The 23,405-nt window shown below is 38.5% G+C and overlaps 1 protein-coding gene across 8 annotated transcripts in view; it reads right to left on the bottom strand.

Moving 5' to 3' along the window:
* mipol1 (mirror-image polydactyly 1) overlaps positions 1–23,405 on the bottom strand; it is a 181,976-nt gene that overhangs the window by 21,240 nt on the left and 137,331 nt on the right. For all 8 annotated transcript variants that reach the window (XM_078406548.1, XM_078406551.1, XM_078406549.1 and 5 more), the window contains one exon: positions 10,357–10,451. In XM_078406548.1, coding sequence (XP_078262674.1) covers positions 10,357–10,451 — 95 coding nt within the window. The remainder of the gene's footprint in view (positions 1–10,356; positions 10,452–23,405) is intronic.

The following is a 23,405-nucleotide window of genomic DNA, read 5'->3' on the forward strand; positions in this document are numbered from 1 at the left end:
ACTCCAAAGACGTACAGGTATGTAGGTTAATTGGCTTGGTAAAAGTAAAAATTGTCCCTAGTGGGTGTAGGATAATGTTAATATGCAGGGATCGTTGGTCGGCGCGGATCCGGTGGGCCAAAGGGCCTGTTTCCACGCTGTATCTCTAAACTAAACTAAACTAAAACTAAGGCAGCCAATATCATTAAGGTCCCAGATAGACACAAAATGCTGGAGTAACTCAGCAGGACAGACAGTATCTCTGGAGAGAAGGAATGGGTAATGTTTCGGGTCGAGACCCTTCTTCAGACTGATGTTGGAGAGTGGGAGGTACATTGATAAGGAAGTGTATAAATAAGTGTAAGGTCTGAAAACAGGACAAGTGAATGGAGATCAAGGAAAATGTAGAATAGATCACTGTTAGTTGGGAGAAGGTAACAACAAAGCAGAGATAAAATGTAGTCAGAGACAGCAGGACTAGTCCAAGAACTGAGAAGGGGAGGGGATGAAGAAAGAGGGAAAGCAAGGGTTCCTTGAAGTTAGAGAAGTCAATGTTCATACCGCTGGTGTGTAAGCTGCCCAAGCAAAATATGATGTGCTGTTCCTCCAATTTGCGCTGGCCTCACTCTGACAATGGAGGAGGCCCAGGACAGAAAGATCAGTGTGGGAATGCGAGGGGGAGTTAAAGTGTTTCACAACTCCCCCTCATTAAGGACCCACACCACCATGGCCCCACTCTTATTTCACTCCTGCCATTGGGATGAGGGTATAGGAGTCTGAAAACTGTGACCTTCAGGTTCTGGAAAAGCTTCTTCCCAACGACCATGAGGCTCTAGAACACTACAAACACTCACTAAATATGAACTATCTTGATTGCACTAGGGATTTCAGGGTTTATTTTGCACTTTATTGGGGCTTTTCAAATTAATTTAACTTTTTTTTGTTTATGATGTTATCTTTGAGTACTTTGTTTACTGCAAATAAGAATTTGATTGTTCTGTTTCTCGGTATATAAGACAATTAAACATGCTTGACTCTTGAAAACAGCGTAAAAGATCAGCCATAGTTTTATTGAATAATAGAAAAGGGTTCAATGATCCACTCCTGGTTTTATTTCATATATTCTTAGACTAGCACTCAAAGCAATATGCACTATCCAATGAAAATTCAATGGTAAGCCAGAAGATAAGAAGTAGCATATTTAAGAAGACAGCAATGTTTCTATATCTAAGTTCAATCACATTGAGTCTGAGTTGTACAGCATTGAAGCTGGTCCCATTTCCCTCATATCCCTCCTAACTTTTCCTATCCATGTGCATGTCCTAGTGTATTTTAAATGCTGTTAAAGTACCTGCCTCAACTACCTCCACTGACAGCTCGTTCCACATACCTATCACCCTCTGAGTGGAAAAAAGTTGCCCCTCAGGTTCATATTAAATCTTGTCCCTTTCACATGAAACATTTGTCCTCTTGTCTTTGATTCCCCTACCCTGGGTAAAAGACTCTGTGCATCTGCCCTTTCTATTCCCTCATGATCTTTTCCACCTCTATGAGCTCACCCTTAATCTCCTGCTCTCCAAAGAATAAAGTTTCAGTCTTCCCAACCTCTCCCTTTAATATTACACTGCCAGACCTGCCCATCCATCCCTTAGCTAGGTTTCCGTAAAGGCTATAATGTCCAAGTCACCCTGCATTTGTCAGCCTTCACAGTCAGGACTCTCGCATTGAAATAAAAACACCTTAAACCAACAGTCCTGCCTCATTCCCTGCTGTGCTCCTGCTTATCCTGCTTATCCTGTCTACTGAGCTTGCTTTCATTAACCTGTATCGAGTTCCAGCTTCTCACCTGCCTCTCTCCTGCATTGGATCCCATCCCAATCCCTATTGTGTTTTTACCCTCCCGAGAAGCACTTGCAAATCTATCCACCAGGATATTGGTTCCCCTCCTGTTCAGGTGCGACCCAATGGTCTAAAGATTTTAATTCCTGCCCCATACACAATTCTCAGCCACAAAGTCACCTGTTCTATCTTCCTGTTCTTACCCTCACTAGCACATACAAACTTTTGTTTGAAATTTCAAAACAATTTAAACATAATTACAGGCATGTGCAATGAGGTTTTTTTCTGGTATTTTGGCACAATATCTGGACTAGTGCATTCTCTCTATGGAGCTTTAATGATAAGATAATATGGAATTATTCACATCAAAAGGTCACTTTTAAGAAACTAAAAAAGAATGCTATCGATAGCAAATGAGCAAGTAAATTTATTGCACTTCTTTCTGTTTTCCTCACAGGCAACAAAAATAGTGGGTAGCATTCAGTGCCCGGGGCAGCTCGGCCGCGGGGCCTTCCATCCCCTTGCGGGGGCTGTGCGTGTCGGTTGCCTCGGTAGGGGTCGAGCTGTCTGTCCGTGGGTGCGGGGGGAGGAGAGGGGAAGTTTTGTTGCCTCCATCACAGTGAGGGGGTGTTTGGAGTCACTGTGATGGATGTTTGTGTTGGGGTCGTGTGTCCTGTGTTCTTTTCTTTTTTTGCTGTGACTGCTGAAATTTCGTTCGGTGTTGTGCCGAGTGACAATAAAGTTTTGTTATGTTATGTCATGTTATGCAACTGTTAGCAGGTTTCTCAGATACAAGGCTAATCAATTCATTTCGGCTGTGTATTCAAATAACAAGATGTGAATCACGTTGTGTCTTTACTTGGTTTTCCATAATTTAGAATTTTCAATGCAGATCAAAGCATTGGATCAAGCCAGAAACCCTGGGCGAGTTTTCTTCTACCTTACCTAGAAGGTCAACTTGGAGACACAAAGAACTGCAGATGCTGAAATCTTGAGCAAAATACAAAGTGTGGAGGCACTCAGCGAGTTAGGCAGCATCTGGAGAAGGAATGGACAGGCAATGCTTCAGGTTGGGATCCTTCTTCAGAAGATCAACTGCACTGCTTGCTTCCTTTGCTTTGTGTGTGTGTGGACCTCAGTCAACAATACAGGCCAAACCTCAGTTGTGATTTTTCTCCTCGCATTTGAATTGGCTGCTGAGAAAAATATTTCATTGCCCAGGCACTTTAAATTGTGCTTTTCAGTAGCTGCCAGCATTGTAAGAATTTTATCCAGTCTGTTACACTCACATGCAGAGGAATAGTGAAAGGAAAGGGAACCAAAACAAACGTGCAAGGTGATCATCGTTCAAATTGCTTGGAACTACAATTTAACCATTTGATTTTGAAAGTACCAAATAGTATACAACTAATTCATAGATTATTCAGGGAAACAACTTGCTGAAACAACTTATTTTCCTTGTTGAAATATGTTTAACATATATCTGTAAAGACTAAACATAACATTATAAAGAAAAGGTATTGGAATAAAATGATGGTAGTTGGTTCCTTTGGACTATGGAAAGAAAAATCTCTGCAGAAGTTAGTTTTATATTGGCCACTTTTGACATGCCAGAATATGACTGGTGTGAAGTTAAATGATGCTTAGTATGTGCTCAGGATCCTTTGAATTTCTAAAGGATTTCTAAAAACACACTTAAACGTAACAAGAATATGGCTGTTACCATCACAACTCTCAAAACATTTAACTTTAACAAGAGGTTTAGCTCTATAACAAACATCTCCTCTAAAAGGGAGAATTTGAATTAGAACCAAGCAGTATAAACAAAGTATTGTCTAAATGGAATCTTTTTGCATTCCTGGTCCACTAGCTATAACTGCATGAAATATTTTAAATGATTTACATATAATAAATATTCCCAATTCATTTTGCTGAACACAGTCATATAGTATTTGCTAATATCATCATCCACCAAAATTATTAATTACATATATATTTTGTTATTTCCTATATTGGATTCTTATCAATTATGCTCATTTAAAATGTTTTATTCTGTCCTGATTAATTATTTTCCAGACAAAGACAAAATCATTTTCATCCGAAATTAAGAGTTGTCATGCAATTTTGTTGAATTAAATGGAAACGTGAATAATGTGACAACCCAGTGGTAATGAGAACAATACCTAAACAAAACTGATTAATTACGCAGCTACATTTTTCTTTGTGGTACAGTGATCTATCATTTTTACAGACAAGGAAAAGGATTATGAACGGTTTCACTTTAAATCAAAAGTTCTCAAACATAACTGTGTTCCCTTCTACCTTTATCATACATTCCAGTTTGAACAGCTAGGTTTTAAATCATCTTTGAAGCAAGCTAAATGCATTTTGACTGATCAGTAACACCCAAAGTTACTGATTAACATTCTTCATCTGATAGCTAATCAATGGCACTGCACGAAAACCAAGATTCCACATTGAACTGACCCCACTCTTAAAATCAATGACTTGACAAATATTTACTCACAACAAAGGTGTTTTTACCTTTTATCAAGCTGCGTGTATAAAAGTACATAAAAAAACCCCTCTCTGAACAAATAGTATCGTCGGCATATATTCTGTACATGGAATCGAATGTCTCTAGGTCTCCACATGAACTTCATTTGCCATAATTTATCTGCACATCCATTACATGTAACTCCGTTTTCTATTTGCACATCGGAGATGCTTATCCTTACTGATTATGGTGATCTCTACCCTCACGAGTGTTTCTGAGGCTTGTCTATCGTTGGCAGACACGAAGTACAGGTAAGACACTAACAATAGTTATGCAAAATCCTCCAAGTCTTCTAGCAGTGTAAACAATCCAACACCAGTGTCCATTCACAGGCCAACATCCTCCGTATAGAGGTTCTACTTATAGTTTAGTTTAGAGTTTAGTTTAAAGATTCAGCATAGAAACAAGCCCTTCGGCCCATCAAGTCCATGCCTACCATCAATCACACATTCACGCTAGTTGTATGTTATCCCAATTACACATCCACTTCTTATGCACTCGGGGCAGTTTACAGAGACCAATTAACCTACAAACCCACACATCTTTGGGATGTGGGAGAAGGCCCACATGGTTACAGGGAGAACATATAAACTCCACACAGATACCACCTGAGGTCAAGATTGATCCCGGGTCTCCGGTGCTGTGAGAGAGTAGCACAACCAGCTGTGCCTCTGTGCCTCCATTTTTTTGGCAGGCCACATTCACATGCCCAACACCAGACACTCTTTACCAAATTCTATCAAGCAAAAAGATCATTATGGACATGGTAATAATGCGTCCAAATATTCTTAAGAAAATGCAGGTTTGCCACTGATTCATGGGAATGTCTGGCCCAAGGCTGCTGAAAGTGAAGGGAGAACATTTGTGATGGTACCGAGAGCCCGCTGCACCATTCCAAAAGGTCTTGGCTTCAACATCGAATGCCATGTTTCTGAACTATCTCCTCATTCTTTGATACTTTTAATATTCACCAATTTCTGAGCAAAGTCACTTCAAAATCTTCTACAATTAAAAATAATATCCAGCATTTCTGCTTTTCCCCTCACATTCTGGCTCTATGCACAGATAACCCCATTGAACTCTCTCCACAGCAATTTCTGGAGTAGGTATACAGATAATTTATTGCCAGTGATTTCTTTCTCCTTCACAGAGTACCATGTTTTGACACTTTCTCTGGCTGGTCATAGAGTCTTACAGCATGGAAACAGGCCCTTCGACCCAACTTGCCCACACCGGCCAACATGTCCCATCATCACTAATCCCACCTGCTTGCGTTTGGACCATATCACTCTAAACTCAGAGAGTTGTAAATCTGTGGAATTCTCTGCCTCAGAAGGCAGAGGAGGCCAATTCTCTGGATGCTTTCAAGAGAGAGCCGGATAGAGCTCTTAAAGATAGCGGAGTCAGGGGGTATGGGGAGAAGGCAGGAACGGGGTACTGATTGTGAATGATCAGCCACGATCATATTGAATGGCGGTGCTGGCTCGAAAGGCTGAATGGCCTACTCCTGCACCTATTGTCTATAAACCTTTCCTATCCATGTCTTAAACATTGCAATAGTACCTGCCTCAACTACCTCTTCTGACAGCTCGTTCCATACACCTACCACCCTTTGTGTGAAAAGATTATCACTCAGTTCCTATTAAATCTTTCCTCCCTCACATTAAACTTATTTCCTCTGGTTCTCGATTCCCCTTCTCTGTCAAGAGACTCTTCCCGATCTATTCCTCTGATGATTTTATACAGCTCTATAAGATCACCCCTCATCCTCCTGAGCTCGAAGGAATAGAGTCCTAGACTGCTCAACTTCTCCCAATAGCTCAGGCCCTCGAGGCCTGGCAACATCCTCGTAAATCTTCTCTGCACCCTTTCCAGTTTGATAACATCTTTCCCATAACAAGGTGCCCAAAACTGGATACAATACACTAAATGTGGCCTCACCGATGTCTTATACAACTGCAACATGACCTCCCAACTTCTGTACTCAATGCTCTGACTAATAAAGGCCAATGTTCCAAAAGCCTTTTTGACCACCCTATCTATCTGTGATGCCACTTTCAACTAACTATGTATGTGTACTCCAAGATGTCTCTGCTCTACAACACTCACCAGAGCCCTACCATTCACTGTGTAAACACTGTTTGAACAATGTACCTGAAATTTTTGCATCAGACTTTCGGAGAGAAATCCAAATGACTAAAATGTCCTAAATGTGCAAGTTTCCGCCATGTGATATCTATGCACCATCACAGCTGCTTGTAATATCAGAATGCATCTGAGACCAAACTGGTCACATTGCACCTGCTGTTAATATAAATTAATCTCTATTTTGAATTAATCCCCTCATGCAAACAGCTGCTTCCACAAATCAGCCTTACAACTATAGATTAGATTGGATACTGACAGTCTTGCAGTCAACATACTTAATGGATCTATTGCCAGCTTCAAATCCAGAAGTGGCAGCCAATGAGGAGCAACATAATGGGTCTTTCCATTATCACTTAAATTAAATGCAATGCCCAGAACGTAGAAGCCTTAATCTCAATAATTACATGGAATAATTACACAGAGTCAAACTACAGCCAAGAAAGCACACCAAAGCCTCTACCTCCTCAGAAGACCAAGTAGGTTTGGCAGGTCTCCAACAACTCTTACCAACTTCCAGAGAAGCATTGTAGAAAGCAGCCTATCAGGATGCATTAAAACTTGGTTTGGCAACACTACTTAAGATTGCAAGAAATTGCACAGTGCTGTGGATGTGGCACAGTCTATCACACAGACCAAACTCCCCACCATCGATCTCATTTACCCTTCACCCTGCCTTGGGAAAACAGACAATATAACCAAGGATAGACACCAAGTGCTGGAGTAACTCAGCGAGTCAAGCAGCATCTCTGGAGAAAAAGGATGGGTGATGTTTCAGGTTGGGACCCTTCTTTAGACTGAAAGTAGGGGGGGCGGGGTGAACTCGAGGTATGAAAAGGCCAGAACTTAGCAGGACTGACAACAGATGAACAAGGAAGGATGGAGCCCATAATGGCCCATTGTTGGCTCAGTTAGAAATGATAACAAAGGAATAAAAGGATGCGAACAGTGGAACTAGTAGGACGAGGGTGGGGGGTGGTGGTGGTGGTTACATGAAATTAGAGAAATCGAACGTCTGGCAGTGGAGGAGGCCCGGGCCAGAAAGGTCAGTGTGGGAATGGGAAGGAGAGTTAAAATGTTTGACAACCGGGAGATCGTGTCGGCCAAGGCGAACTGAGCAGAAGGTGGAACCTTTCCTTAATTGCTGACTTTGAATTGTTCTATGTACCTTTTCATATCTCTCGTTTCCCTCTTCCCGATTCTCAGTCTGAAGAAGGGTCTCGACCCCGAAACATTACCTACTACTTTTCTCCAGAGATGCTGCCTGACCCGCTGAGTTCTTCCACCTTTTTGTGTCTATAGAAAGAGGGATGTACTTTATACTTATCAAAAGTATATTAAAAGTGGTTCATGAATGGGTCCACTATCGTGAAGGCACAACTGACAATGATATTCCTGACCGTTATCAAAGGGGAATGTTGGAATAGAAATGCGGAGTGATGCTATTGCAGTGACACAGAGTCAACGGATTCCAGTGTTTGCTGACATAAGGAACTGCACCTGCTGGATTTTTGCATAGAACACAAAGTGCTGGAGTAACTCAACGGGTCAGGCAGCATCTCTGGAGGACATATATAGGCATTGTTTCAGATCAGGAATCTTCTCCAGCACTTTATGTTCCATTGTTTTTATTTTTGTTACCAGACAGTCAGAATGTGTGTCAGGTGAAGGTCATGTAGAACAATCGTCTGGTAATTTGTACTATTTTATGTTGCCATTTTGCCACACTGGTAAATGTATCTGCATGAATGATGTATGTAATGTAACTAAGTGAAACTGAATGCTGTCAGCAGAAAGCTAAAATGCTTCAGATATGATTATGATTCAAATATTGAAGTTTCCTTCAAAATTGGCTCGACAGATGTCGAGTTGATATCCGAGAAGGACAACCTCCACATATCTGCACCTTTATAGCTTTCTATGTATTCTTCACATGCAATCAGGGAAGGAGGCACAGAGTGAGTTACAACATGTGCTGAACAGATGGATGGATAGGATTTGTTGATGAGGTAGAGGTAGGAGTATTTGTAATGTCCCCTTACATAATACCACTTATTTCTGTGCATTGTCATCATGAGCTCAGAAAAAAATAAAGCATTGCACAAGTGGAGTAAACCTGGCAAGAAAATGTTCAATATATCCGCTGCAGTAAACTCTATATATTTTGGTCAAACTAATTCCCATCTTCATTTGAAAATCACCCCGAAAATTTGCTTATTGAGCTTTGCTTATTATTAGTTTAGTTTAGCGATACAACATGGAATTAGGCCCTTAAGCCCACTGAATCCATTCCAACCATCAGTTCCCACTTTCGCATCCATTCCCTACCAGGGCCGTTTTTACAGCATTATGGGCCCCCGGGCAAAGCAGTGTACTGGGGCCCCTACCGTTACTCTCCCCCACCCCCCTTTCCCTACCAGCCCCCCTCTGTCGTGCCGGCGAAAAGCACTTACCGAAAAGCACTTAGCGATGGATTTAGGGTGCTACATTGTTGCGAAAAGCACTTACAGATCGCTGTGAGAAGCACTTAGTGACCGAAAATGTTGCGAAAAAAGCACTTATTGAACCTACATTTTTAAAGTAGTATTTATTTATTGCAAGTCACTTAACATACACAGATCAGCATGGGGCCCCTATGCTCGTGGGCCCCCGGGCAAGTGCCCACAGGCCCATGCGTTAAGACGGCCCTGTTCCCTACCCATAAGGAGCAATTTACAGAGGCCAATTAACGTCCAAACCCACATATGTTTGGGATGTGGGAGGAAACTGGAGCACCACAGGAAACTCATGCAGTTACAAGGAAAATGTATAAACTCAGACAGCACCCAAGGTCAGGATCCAACAGGGGTTTCTGGCGCTTTGAGGCAGACTCTGCCAGTTGAGCCACTCTGCTGAACTTTCCTTCTCTGCTTTCCAATTTTTTCGTAATCTTCTTGGCCCCAGAGAAGTAGTTTGGAGTATTTCATTACATGATAGCAATACATAAACTTAAGCTGTATCAGGATGCAAATACTCTAGTATTTCTAAACATTAACTACGATACTTGCAGCCTTATTCATTCATCATGCAGCCTTCAAAAACATTATTCAAGTTAAATATCCTGGATGGGAAGTGTTAAAAAAACAAAAATTTGGCACACATTTTATTATTACTGAAACGAGGAGGAACACTTTTCCTAAAGCAACTTTAATGCTTGATTAACGATATATTTTTTTCATAGCACTTTATTGTTTTCAGTGCAGAGAAGTCTAAAGGATAGGATTTAATTGCATTTGGAAGAGAATGTGATAATTAGAGACAGTCAGCATGGCTTAGTGCAGGAGCAGGTAATCTCTTACAGACTGATTTGAGTTTTTTGAGGAGGTGATAAAGGCGATTGATCAGGGAAGGGCAGTGGATGTTGTCTATATCGACTTTAATAAGGCATTTAACAAGGTCCTTCATGGTAGCTGATCCAAAAGATTAAGATGCATGGCAACCGTGGTGACTTATTCAATTGGATTCAGAACTGGCTTGCCCATAGAAGGCAAAGTGTAATGATAGAAGGGTGTTATTCTAGCTGGTCTGTGCCCAATGGTGTTCCACAGGGATCAGTGTTGGGGCCTCTGTTTTTAATATTTTATTTTAAATAGCATTTGAACTTGCTTGTACTTTATGTATTTATCAAATAAATATGACATAAATTTTAACATTATATGGTAACCTAAAGAGTGAGTGAATGCAGCAAAATATATATTTTTATTAGCTTAATTGCATCGGTCACTAAAACGAACATTTAGAAATGAAACAAAATGTCAAATGTTCCTCACCCATTGAAAGTAAATAGTGTAGCTTACCTGTAATAAAGCTTAAGTGTCTGAATTTCTTCTTCTCCTTTCTTACATAGTTGAAGTGCAAAATCTCTTTCTTTCTTCATTGTTATTAGTTGGTCCTGCAAAATTTAACATTTGTCTAGTTTCACCGCAGCATGCATTCACAAATGTTACTTATTGTTTAATTGTTTGCTTCAATTGAAAGGGATTTGCACACATTTGTTGTACTACATATTATATAGTATCATAAACTGCTATCTTTGCGTGTTAGTTTACAGAAAAAGAAGCACCAATTAATTTTGTCCTTTTTAAATAAGCAGGTCCATGTCTACACCGTTAATGTTTACATATGTTGCTGAAAATACAGTAAAAGCATGGTATTAAGCATTTAAATACAAATATACAAGTCTTTAATAAAACCTAGCCATAGAACTTAAAAATCAGTAAACAAAAATGTATACCCATCTGGGAAGAGTACACCCAATGCTTAAACTGGAAAAACAGTAACCTGGATCATCATTTATGTTTCATAAATTCCAGTGTGTGTTGGTTGTAAGCTTTCTCTGCAAGTTTACTGGAATTGGTCACTCTGCAGTTCTTGAGGCACGTTGCTCACACTATGTTACAGCATTAACAAATCTCTTTGTTAAGTCCTGCATTAGATCGCAAGACAGCCCTGCACCCCTCATGAACAATACTAGGATCATAATTGCCACATAATTAGTGGACATTTGGTTAAGTTTTTAAACAATAAAGTAATAGAATTGAGATATGCAAGAATAAAACATATGGGTCAAGGGGCCATTGAAAGGACTTCAAAGAAAAATAAATACAACAGTGATAAGAATTTGGGTCTTCAAGCTTATGGATACATCAATGAAAAAAACCCTGAAAGTTCTGGGGAAATCAAAGAGAACACAAAAGAGATGAAGAAAACCACTTTAGTGGTTGCCTTGGTTACTCCATCCTCTGCCGACAACAGGAAAATAACTGACAGGAATATACCTATTGGGACTGTACATGAAAACTGACAGATGTCACACTCCTTTGTCACCCTTAATTACAGATGCAAAAAAGGCAAAAAGAAGTTCGTGTTTCTTGTCAATCTGCAAGATTCTTTCACCAAACAGTTAAGATCTAAGTGACCTCAGTCTACGTTTGCTCATAGAAATTGAACTCTCTGATATTACAGGCTCTTCCTTAGCAGTCGAATAATTCATGATATTGTATTATAATGCCATTATAAGAAAAGTGTGCCATCAAATTTACGTAATGATATATGCAAACTGTCCTTAATTTGTTCTTTATCACATGTGCAAGCTGAGATATTCTATAAGTCAGCAATGTACCTCTCCGTGTCATTCACATAAAACCATGATTTTTCAGTGACCATTGGCCTTTGTTTTCTATGATAGCTTGTCCAATGTGAAAAAAGACCGTAAGCATAATTTACAGTTTGCCGTGTTCCAAGGCTTGATGTTTGATTTGAGACAATGTTCACATTTCCTTTTTTTTGTTAAACCATTCATTATTTTTACTATGGACTATTGCCCTATTAATTATTTTATTACTTTGTACATTCAAATGATTAAAAAGTTATTTAACATTATTCAAAATAATTTTTCAAATTTAACCACGGAAAGCGCATCATGCAAAATTATTCGTTTAATTCCACATGCATAGCATTTGAGGGACCGAATACATTTTGCTTAATAAAAACTATGAGATTCATTTAATTGCCAGCTGTTGAAACAGATGTGTTTAACTACTCTTTATTAGCCAACAGCTGGGAGGGAGGACAATTGGATTTCGCAAAACCAACATTCAGCTGCCTTCCATTAATTACCCACGTCATAAAGCATAGTTGATAAATGGAGGGCTCATCAAACTATAACATATTAGGCAGCAGGAAGGTAAACTATCACAAAAAATCAGTAAGAAATCTTAACAGATTCATAATCTTAATTTTAAATTGTCCTTTAAAAATTGGCGTTAATTTTCTGCACAGATAAAATGTTTAACTTTTGTTAAAAGTTTTATTTGTTCAATTCTTAATTGTTCAATTTGTTCATTTGTTAAATTCGTAGTCAAAAGTGAAAAAATGCAAAAAAAACATAAACCTACGGATTTATGACTTCAAATAGAAATTCTATGTCAATAATATGCAAATGATCAATGAGCAATTTACATTTTTCAACTGGTATGAATTTCAAAGTATTGTCACACAAGCTAACAAGCCTGCATGTAGACAAAGGGAAAGACTTAAACTTTGATGGATTAAATGTAAACCAGTATAACTGCAATAATCTCTTGTTCTTAATCACTATAGCAACCGCAAAAGTTTGAATGGCCAGTTCATCACATTGCTGTGCCTGCATTTTCCGCAATGTTAAATATGATTTACATGGATATTTGTTTCTACTTTCATTTAATAATTCCAAAGTACTTTGCATTATTTACCTTAAATAAGTTATAATCATACAATAAGAATTGATGAATTAGATTACGAATATTCTTCAGCAGTTTGTGTTTTGCCAAATTTTGCTACATATTTGCTACATATTAGTTATATTACTGGGCTCAAGTTGTGTTCTAAAATCTAAAGAGTTGTCTACCAGCAACATATTATCACTAACTTACCAACAAAAGCATACAATTCAACTAATAGCCATCTGAAAGACATCAATGAACCAAGTGAGTTTTTATAACTGGAAAGACTAAATGCTGTAGTAACTCATGGGATCAGATGGAGAACATGGATAGGTGAAGTTTTGGGTCAGGACTCTCTTTCAGATGTCTGCCGGCAACTGCAGTCCCTTGTTTCTACTACCTGAGTTTTTATGACTATCTAGTTGTTTCATGATTACTTAATTACAGACAAGAGGCCCAAACAGAATTAATATGGAGTTCTCAACACAGAACACTTACTCATGAAGTTTTATGATATCAGATTAGACACAAGCAAACAAACTTCATATTATTTTCAATTACCATTCTTCCTCAGTTGAAAATTCCACTTTTAAGAAGTACCAAAGGGATCTAGGGTTTATAATGTACCCTGGGTGTGTATTTTAATGTCCATTACTAAGAGTGTCTCAACACCAGTTGTCTGGTTAATCTGGCAGAGACCGGAAGAACATCACCCTTAAAATAGGCATGTACAGAGATGATCAACATATGGGAATAACATACTTGATTTTATCCTCAATCAACCTTTTGCAGATGCATCTACACATAACATTTTTGGTAGAAGTAAGCATGGCAGTGACTTTTGCCGACAAAGTTTTATTTTCATTATGAAGGACACTCATCACTCCTTTGTATGGCATGAGAGCCATGGCTGTCAAATTGTGACAAGATTCAGCAGGACATTCATGAGAGGCTGTGGACTACCAGCAACTGTAGAGATGTATCCATCTTACATTTGTGATCTTGTGGCCTGGCACATCTCTCGCTCAATAACCATCAAGTTAGGAAACCAACTTTGATGCAATAAGTAAAGCAAAAGTACCTAAGATGTGCCTAAAAATAAGTTGCTAAACTGATAAAGCTACAACACAGGGATATGATTATTAAGGAGTGGAAACAAAATGTATTGATAGAATCAGATCAAAGTTTGCACTTTAACCAACCCTGTTCCCCTTAGCATTGGATAATTAAACATTACTCTGAATAAAGGAAAAGTTCAACACAAAAGCCAAGACTCTGACACCTTCATCATTAGCCACGGATGTTGAGTAGATTAAAAAAAAGATTTACTCGTAGATGTGGACATCACTAACAATATCAGCATTTATTGTCCATCTCTAAACACCCTAAACTGAGGAAGCAGTTAAGATGACCACAATAGTCCAATTCATCTTTTTCCACGTTTCCAAGAAACCTCTGTATGCATTGAACCAACAAAAACTGGGATCACCGCAACATTTACATTGAAGACTTGCCTTCCAGACCTATATTTCCTGTTTTCATTTATCAACAAAACAATGGAAGATTCCAATAACAGTATTCTCAAACAGCATTGGCTAATTAATCTATTGTTGGTTTCTGCTGCAAAAACCTGATTCTAAATCACATTACACACAAATGTGGATGAAAATAAAATCCAGAATTGAAGTGTAAGTTCCTGTCAAGATAGTATTTGTTAAGGTAACATTAAGGAACCTTCAATTGCAGCTCAACAAAAATTTAGGAAGAAACTCTCCACTGGTTGCTGTGTAACAGGGACACAGGCAGATGACTCTAGAAGTCAATTATTTCAGCATGAAGATATCATTCGAAATTTCCTTAGGGTAATATGTAAGCATCTTCGGCAACTTCTCCAATGATCTCCCATCCAAAAGGTTCTCTGCCGTTCATGGATTTCAAGTCCTTGGACAATGTAGCAAACCATACCAAGCATACAAGAATCAGGATACAACACAGACAGCAGTAACAAGTAGCAAAGTAACTAATATGGTGTAGTGCCAGGCAATGGCAATTTTCAAAAAGAGTCCACAACTAGCTTGGCATACAATGGCAATTTCATTACTAAATATTGATCATCTGCTGAGAACATGGAGGAAGATAGATTAGTCTGGGTTTCAGAAGGGACATTAATACTGTGGCAAGAAGAGCAAATTGGAGAAGCTTTCCACAAAGCTTTCTCACCTCTTCATCAAGTACAATCCTTTCACAACTTCAAGTCACAGATACAGTTGCAGACTTGCCTAAATGTAGCTTCAATAGCCCTACAGAAGCTCCACACCATCGAAGCAAACTGTTTGACTGATATTCAATCAACCATGCTCAAAATCGCTGTCACCATGTATGGCTACAGAAAATATCATCTACACGAAGTACTACCACTACTCAAAATTTATTTAGCAGCACTTCCAAAAAGCGAAATCATATTAGTCGCATCCCTGTTAGCACCTGGGATACACACAATTCTGACCTGGAAATATCTTATAGGTCTTTCATTAGGGGATCTTATAGAACCATGCAAAATTATTAAGGGAGTGGACACGCTCGATGCAAAAACCATGTTTCCAATGTTGGGGGAATTCAGAACCAGGGGCCACAGTTTAAGAAAAAGGGGTAGGCCATTTAGAACGGAGATGAGGTTAAACTTTTTCACACAGAGTTGTGAATTTGTGGAATTCTCTGCCACAGAAGGCAGTGGATGCTGATTCGTTGGATGCATTCAAAAGAGTGTTAGATAGAGCTCTTACGGCTAGCAAAATCTGATTGTGGATGATCAGCCATGATCACATTGTCTGGCGGTGCTGGCTTGAAGGGCCGAATGGCCTACTCCTGCACCTATTGTCTATGTATCTATGTAGGTATCTATGAATTGCATAGGTTTTAGGATAAAATCAAGTGTTAAGTATAACTGAACAAGAAGAAAAGAATATGCTGGGAATCTGGTTGCAAAATCAATAGCCAAGTTCACCGAGCCCACATCTCTCCACCATCCTCTGCTCCCTACACCCCTGTCCCCCGAGCAGGTCAGGAAGAATCTGTGAAGAAAAGAGATGAATTGACAGTTTGGGTGTGCGCTCTTTGCTTTCAGCTTTTTGTGAAGAAGTCACAATGGCAATGTTGACCTTCTGATCTTTTCACAATAATTGTCCGAGTTTGAGAATAGTGCATGCCAACCTAGCCGAGGATTTAAAAAAAACTATGGTATAATTGTTCTTTGACTGGATGGGTGGAACAAGTACTCTAGTACATCCCAAATGTGACGGCTGTGGAGTAATAGATTTACAATGGGAAAGTCAATAAATGCATCATGTCCATGGCAGTCACCAATGGAGCTGTTTGGGTTACTCACATTTCCCAAGTGTTCTTCTGCAGCCTTGTAGAATCGGGCTCTTGACCATTTAACCAGTTTTTTAAAAATGTAATGAAGGTTTGAGTCTCAATTATCCTTTTGGGTAATGAGTTGCAGTCAACTATTACTTTTAAAGTTTAAATTATTTTCCTAAACTCTACTCTCAACCCATCTCCAATGAAGTTAAATATCTAGTTATCTAGCTTTTTGCCAGTCATTCTGGTTCATCCTATTTAGGTCCCTCATAATATTTTAAACTTCAATTAAATCTCCTTTCAGCAGCACTGCCAACATGCTTATACATCGCCTCTCAGAACTCACAACAAAAATAGCTGTCAATTGAAGACTGAGATGAGAGGAATCTTTATCTCAAACGGTTGTGAATTGTTGATATTTTCCACTTCGGAGGGCTGTGGTTGTGGAGCTATTCAAGATTGAAATATAGATATTTGATCCACAGGACAATAAAGGGTTATGGTGAGCTTGCAGGTAAATGGAGTTAATGTCAGCCATCAGTTCTAGTTCAGTCAGAATATTAAATGTCAAAATAAACTTGAGCGGGTATATACCTTACTCTCATTTCTGTTTTTGTAATATTATGTGGCCTCACCAGTGTTGTCATATGTTTTCCTGCAATGTGGCCCCAACTAGCAATTGATTTAGTTCCAGCATGATCACTCCGCTCTATTCCCTATGTTTTAACTTTCAGGGATTTGTTAACATTGACCCTAAGATCCTTCTGTTCCTGAATACTTTTAGCATCTTTCCATTTGTTATGTGTTATCTCAACCTATTGTCTCTTTAAATGCATTTCCTCATGATTCTCGCAATTGAATTCTATCTTCCACATTTTTACCCAACAACCAGTTCATTACTATTTTTCTGCACCCTAAAACTTCCTTCCCTACTATCAACTACACTACCAATTCTGGTATCTTCAGCAAATGTCTTGATCATGGCCCCTATCTTTAAGTCTAAGTCATGAACATAAAACACGAAGAGCAAGAAAGCCAGAATTGAGCACCGTGGAGCCCAAACGTACATCATTTTCTGGTTAATAAAACTTTTGTTTTAAGTTTCCTCACTAAACCAATTTTAATCCAAATTACCACTTTCTTTTCTATCACATTGCTTTTTACTTTCCTGATCAAGCTGCCTGGAATGTTCAAACTTTTTGCCAACATCAAATGTGCCACTTTTGTTGAGCCTCGTTATTTCAATCATTTTTGCCACTGCCTATTTCTTTGTCCATTTATACCATCCTGTAGTCATAGAGAATTAGAAAATAGTGGAGATTGTACTATTTATTCCTTTGGTTCTTTATAGAGCACTAGACCAAGTGGATCCATTGGGCCCAAACCTCTCCTGCATTGGGGTAGCACCCTCTCCTCCCTCCTCCCCCTTCCCCCCCACCCCATCCCCCTCAACCCCCCTCATCCTCCCTCCTCCCTCCCTTGGAGATAGATTTAAACTTTAAAATGTGAATAACTTTTAAAATATAACACCAATTTCAATGAAACTTCTTTCATTAGCACCAATGGTGAGTAAGGTGGGCCTAAAATTGTCGCGCTATTGTGTACTGTTTTGGCTGTAGTTCAGGAACAAACAAACAAACGAGAGTTTTAGTATATAGATGGTATATCTGAATCAGATGTGTTGCCTGCTTTAAAAAATGCTGGATCCCTTTCTTCCTCTTTAAGGCCAACATCCGTATCATTTCCCCCTTGAAGATCGATGCAAATAATTTATTTCTAACTATATAATTCATCTTTATTTTTACACTCAAGTCTACTGTTTTGGTAATCAAATCTTCATCTATTTACCTACACATCTGTTAGGATTTTTCTCAATTTTATACTTTTTTCTTACATCTTCTTTGCCATCTTCCTTTTTCTTTTTTTTTTGCACGTTCAATATTCCTCTCAGCTTGGTGCAGTGCTGAGGTCTTGGTATTTGACAGAACTTTCCTTTTTTGTCTTTTCCTGTCCTGTATCTTTCTGGTTTGGGAACTTCCCCTTTTCTTTTATTTACCTGAATTCTTACTAGCTTTCCTTAATAGACGTATGACAAAACATTGGCCTTGCACCAATTTAGTTTTACTTCTGATTTATATTTGCTTCTTTCTTAGCTTTTCTAAATCATACTGAATTATGATCTCCTCCTGATTGCAGCTCCTCTTGCTGGACATGCTATGTTCAGATTTAAAAAGATTTTCTTAAATCTATTGCATAGCTGCATCTTCTACACACTTTATTGTCACTGTCCAGTTAATGTTATGATTTTTGAAATTCCTGATGATCACTACCTTGCTTTTTTTTCACTTTTCTGAAATTTGCCTGTATTTTTGCTCAATTTGCTGCTAAGTGATTCTTGGAGCACAACTGATGCATTGTGACTGACCTTTTTATACTTTAGTTCAACTCATCTGGACTTATGTGTTGACATCTTGTGCACATCATCCTTCTGCATAGTTATAATTATTACCGTAAAACAATATTAATATTCCACTCCTTCCATTTATGTCCATCTAAATACCTACTAACCCAGAATGTTCAGCTGCTATTCCTCTCATCTTTGTCAACTTTTAATGGCCTTGATAACGTAGTTACACATCTACCTCTGCCTTTAATTTGTCAGCTTTTTTCCTGTACTCCTTGCAATAAAAGTATAAAAATATAAGTATCATTGCAAACGTTTCCTTTTCTGCAACCATGTGTTTTCACCGTAATGAAATTCATATACCAAAGCTTACCTCTGCATATTTTCATTTACTGAAACGACAGTTTTCCACAACCCCATCAAGCAAGATTATACACTCCACCAAGGCATTAGCAAACATCCCCATAAGGATTTTATTCCTGGGCCTATTTTTCCCAGCAAGTACTTTTCCCCAATAAAGACAAACTTCTTAAACTTCTACAGATGCACCATAAAAAGCATAAGTGTTGGGTTACATCACAGCTTTGTTTGGGAACACCTCTGCGTAATATCCAAGGAGAGATAGCCGACCGGATCAAAAATTGGCTTCATGGAGATTTTTCAAGATATAACGAAAAAGGTTGATGAGGGCAGAACTGTAGACATATTAATGGATTTCAGCAAAGCATTTGACAAGTTCCGCATGATAGAAAATTGGCTTCATGGAAGGAAGCAGAGGGTGATGGTGCAGGGTTGTTTTTCAGACTGGAGGTCTGTGACTAGTGGTGTGCCTCAGGGTTCAGTGCTGGACAATTGCTGTTTGTCATCCATATCAATAATTTGGATGAGAGCGTACAAGGCATGATTAGTGTTTGCAGATGACACTAAAGTGGGTGGTATTGTAGATAGCGAAGATGGTTGTCAAAAAATTGTAACCGTATCTTGATCAGTTGGGCGGATGGACTGAGGAATGGTTGATGGAGGTTAATGCAGAGAAATGTGACATGTTGCATTTTGGGAAGTCTAACCATGGCAGGACCTATGCAATGAATGGCAGGTCTCTAGAGAGTGTTGTAGAGCAGAGGGATCTTTGCGTGCAAGGGATATAGTTCCTTGAAAGAGGCATCACAGGTAGATGGTAGTCAAGAAGGCCTGTGACACATTGGCTTTCATCAGTCAGAGAATTGAGTGTTGAAGCTGGTAGGTTATGATACAGTTGTACAAGCCATTGGTGAGACCACTTTTTGAGTATTATGTTCAGTTTTGGTCACCCTGTTGTTAAACTGGAAAGGGTGCAGAGATGATTTGCGTGGATGTTGTCAGGACTTAAGGACTTGAACTACAGGTAGAGGTTGAGCAGCCTAGGACTTTATTGCTTTGAGTGTAGGAGGATGAAGTGTGATCTTGGAAAGGTGTATAAGATCAAGAAAGAAATGGATAGGATAAATGCACAGTCTTTTACCCAGAGTAGTGGAATCAAGAACCAGCGGACATAAGTTTAAGGTGATGGGGGGAAGATTTAATAGGATCCAGAGGAACAACTTTTGTTACACAAAGGGTGTAACGATGTTGCCAGGACTCGAGGGAATGGACTATAGGGAAAGGCTGGGCAGGCTGGGACTTAATTCCTTGGAGACTGAGGGGTGATCTTATAGAGGTGTATAGAATTGTGAGGGGGATAGGGTCAATGCATAGTCTTTTACAGAGACTGGGGGAATCAACAACCAGAGTACATAGGTTTAAGGTGAGAAAAGTAAGATTTAATAGGAACTCGAGGGGCAACCTTTTCCCTCAGAGGAAGGTGGGTATATGGAACGAGCTGCCAGAGGAGTTTGTTGAAGCAGGTACCATAAAAGCATTTGAAAAACATTTAGATAAATATATCGATAAGAAAAGCTTAGAGGGATACTGGCAAAACGCAGGCAGGTGGGGCTAGCATAGATGGGACATCTTGGTCGGAATGGACAAGTTGGGCCTGTTTCCATGCTTTTTGACTGTCTTTTTCCCTTTCTGTTACCAGACTCTCCACCATTGACTACATGCACACTTCATGCTGCCTTAGAAAACCTGCCAACATAAAGAAAGACATCCCACCTCAGTCATTCCTACTTCTTTCCGCTCCTGTGGGCAGCAGATACAGAAGCTTGAAAATGCACACCACCAGAACCGGGAACAGGTTCTTCCCTCTGTTTTCAGGCTTCTGAACAGCCCTTCCATAAGCACCGGTATTTTCTGATTCACCTTTGCCCCATTGCAGATATTGGACTTTGCCCATGGAACTGATGCATTTCAAATTCTGCACTCTGTATCTTCCCCACTGATCTACCTATTGTACTTGGGTTTGACCTGATTGTATCTATGTGTAGTATCTTCTGATCAGATTGGATACAAAATAACGTTTTTTACTATAACCTCGATAAATATGACAATAATAAATCTAAATTTATTATAAATCTAAATCATTTGCCCTGACAAATAGGGTGACACTATCAAAATCCGCCGAAGACAGAAAGGGATTGCAAAGTCAAGTGACTTAAAGGTATAGATAACTAAATTGGGCACACTGCCTGGTGACTTTTAGCACATGATGGGATATGCATTTTCTTAAAGATGATTAAGGAGAAGTGATATACACCAAATGAAGCTGAAGAATATCGTGATTCGGATTCAATATTTTTAAATGTAGGAGGACTTGTTTATAAAATTCTATATGAGTAATGTTTTATGAATAAAGCACAGATTGGAATGGTGATTCTACACAAACAATTATCGATTAGGTTAAAATATTTTTGGTTGTAAACCTTGGATATGACCAAAGCCATGGAAAAAGAGATACACTGAGATTTCAATAAGCAGAAGGTGTTATGATGAAAAGACATGCGGTTTAAATTTTTGATAGAGATAACAAGAGAGTTATTGGGAACTGATCAGAAAAATATAACACAAAAATCATGATGGTGTTCAATGTGGTGCTGTTAAAAAGTAACAATATAGATGTCTACAATTTGCATAGTTCATTAGCCAATTGTTTTCATTATTAGAAACATCACCACAATTATAAATGTTCGCAGCATTGGTATTCAAGCTGGATTGTTATAAACTAAGCAGTGTGTGTAATCTATCATCCATACAATGCTATCTATTAAACTATATTCAACTTGAAAAAGGCTATGTAAATATTAGAGAATATAAATACAGAAATCATACTTGTTTAACACATTACAGAAGCAATACCTTGTAAACAACATCTGTAAACATGAACTGATTGGCAATTATCATAGCATGATGTTGATTCTAAATTTATTGGATCTTAAGTACAAGTAAATATCTTGTTTTCTAATTTGTAACCAATTACTTTACTACAGCAGAATGAAGCAGTAGTTCATTTAATGATGATGCATTTCTTTCCTTTAAGATGCCGTGTTTACTCCAAATGAGAAGTTTGCTCAAATTTTGCTTTTGAAAACAGTTCAAAATCAAAAAGATTCAGAAATGATTTATTTATTCCAGAACTTGCTACATTAGACAAGGAGCTGAAATATTCAAAAGCTAGAAAACAAAAAGTTTAAGCTCCAACTTGTGTCAGAATATAATAAACAAGATTGTACATTGAAAATTTTATACAACATAACAGAGAGAAACATTCCGCCGATCTAGTTTATGGCTTTATGAAAGAGAACGGAATGTATAAAATAAAGCAGAATATTTTAGTTCTGGCATATTCTTTATCAATATTACTTTTCAGCTACATCCATCCAAGTTCATTGTGAGCTGGGTGAAGCCTATCTTTATCCTGTGCCAGTCCAATATAAAACAGGTCAAAACAGTGAATTGGAGGTTAAATAATGCTTACAGATTGGCATTCAGTCATTCCAAAACTATGTTGAAATTTCAACCCATTTTTCTTTTTGTGCAGCCTGCTTACATGCATGTATCAAAATTTAACAACATATCAATTTAACACATCGAGTGGATTTTACTAAAGTATGATGTACAAAGTATGGATTTTACAAACTGTTTATTTTGATTTTTGAAGGACACCTGTGTGAATGGAATCTGCTGTCAGGTCTTTATTGCCAGCTTACTTTTTGTAGTCACACTCCAGCTGATGTTAAAAGAATTTGCTTTAAAATGTTCAAGGACACATAGAACTGATGATCAGCACTGCATGACCGTAAAGAAAAACTAAAAGCCAATTTAAACTTCATTTAAACTTGAAAATCACAGAGTGGCCTGAAATTTGCTGCTTTAATTTCAGAAGAAATGCCAACGCTTGTCATCATTACATTGCATAAATGACAAACTAATGTGTGCTGACAATAGCTTCAGTTGTGTTCCACTACTGCAAAGTTAGAAGGGCCCAAGGTCAATGTCCAAATTGGCATTATACGCTTTGTTGCAGAGAATACACAAACAAATATGCTGTCTGGGTTGATCAGCTGTTTGGTATGCAAGCCTGAATTATAGATTAGAGGTAATTGAAATTATTTTGGTGGCATCTCTGCCCAGAGTAGCACTATTTAAACCTTCTGTTCCTTCATGTAACAAACAGCAGGTCAAATGCAAGAGCAATTATTGCCAGGAAGCTTCTTCTTAAATTTCCAAAATGAAATGAAACACAATGAAAAGAGTTAACCTTCGATTGAGCAGCACTGAATAAACATTACTACATAAGTGAATTTCTGACTGTGTGTATATGTTCTAGGTGGCTGGTACAGTTAAACTTGGGAATCTGGCAATTGTCAATGAAGCCATATTTCTCTTCAGGTTGTGCTGATCCAGCCTTTGAAAAATAAAACCAACAAAGGATCAATCATTTGATTTGAACTTCGTTATTTTA

The sequence above is a fragment of the Rhinoraja longicauda genome, chromosome 10, assembly GCF_053455715.1.
Source record: "Rhinoraja longicauda isolate Sanriku21f chromosome 10, sRhiLon1.1, whole genome shotgun sequence".
Classification (NCBI taxonomy): domain Eukaryota; kingdom Metazoa; phylum Chordata; class Chondrichthyes; order Rajiformes; family Arhynchobatidae; genus Rhinoraja; species Rhinoraja longicauda.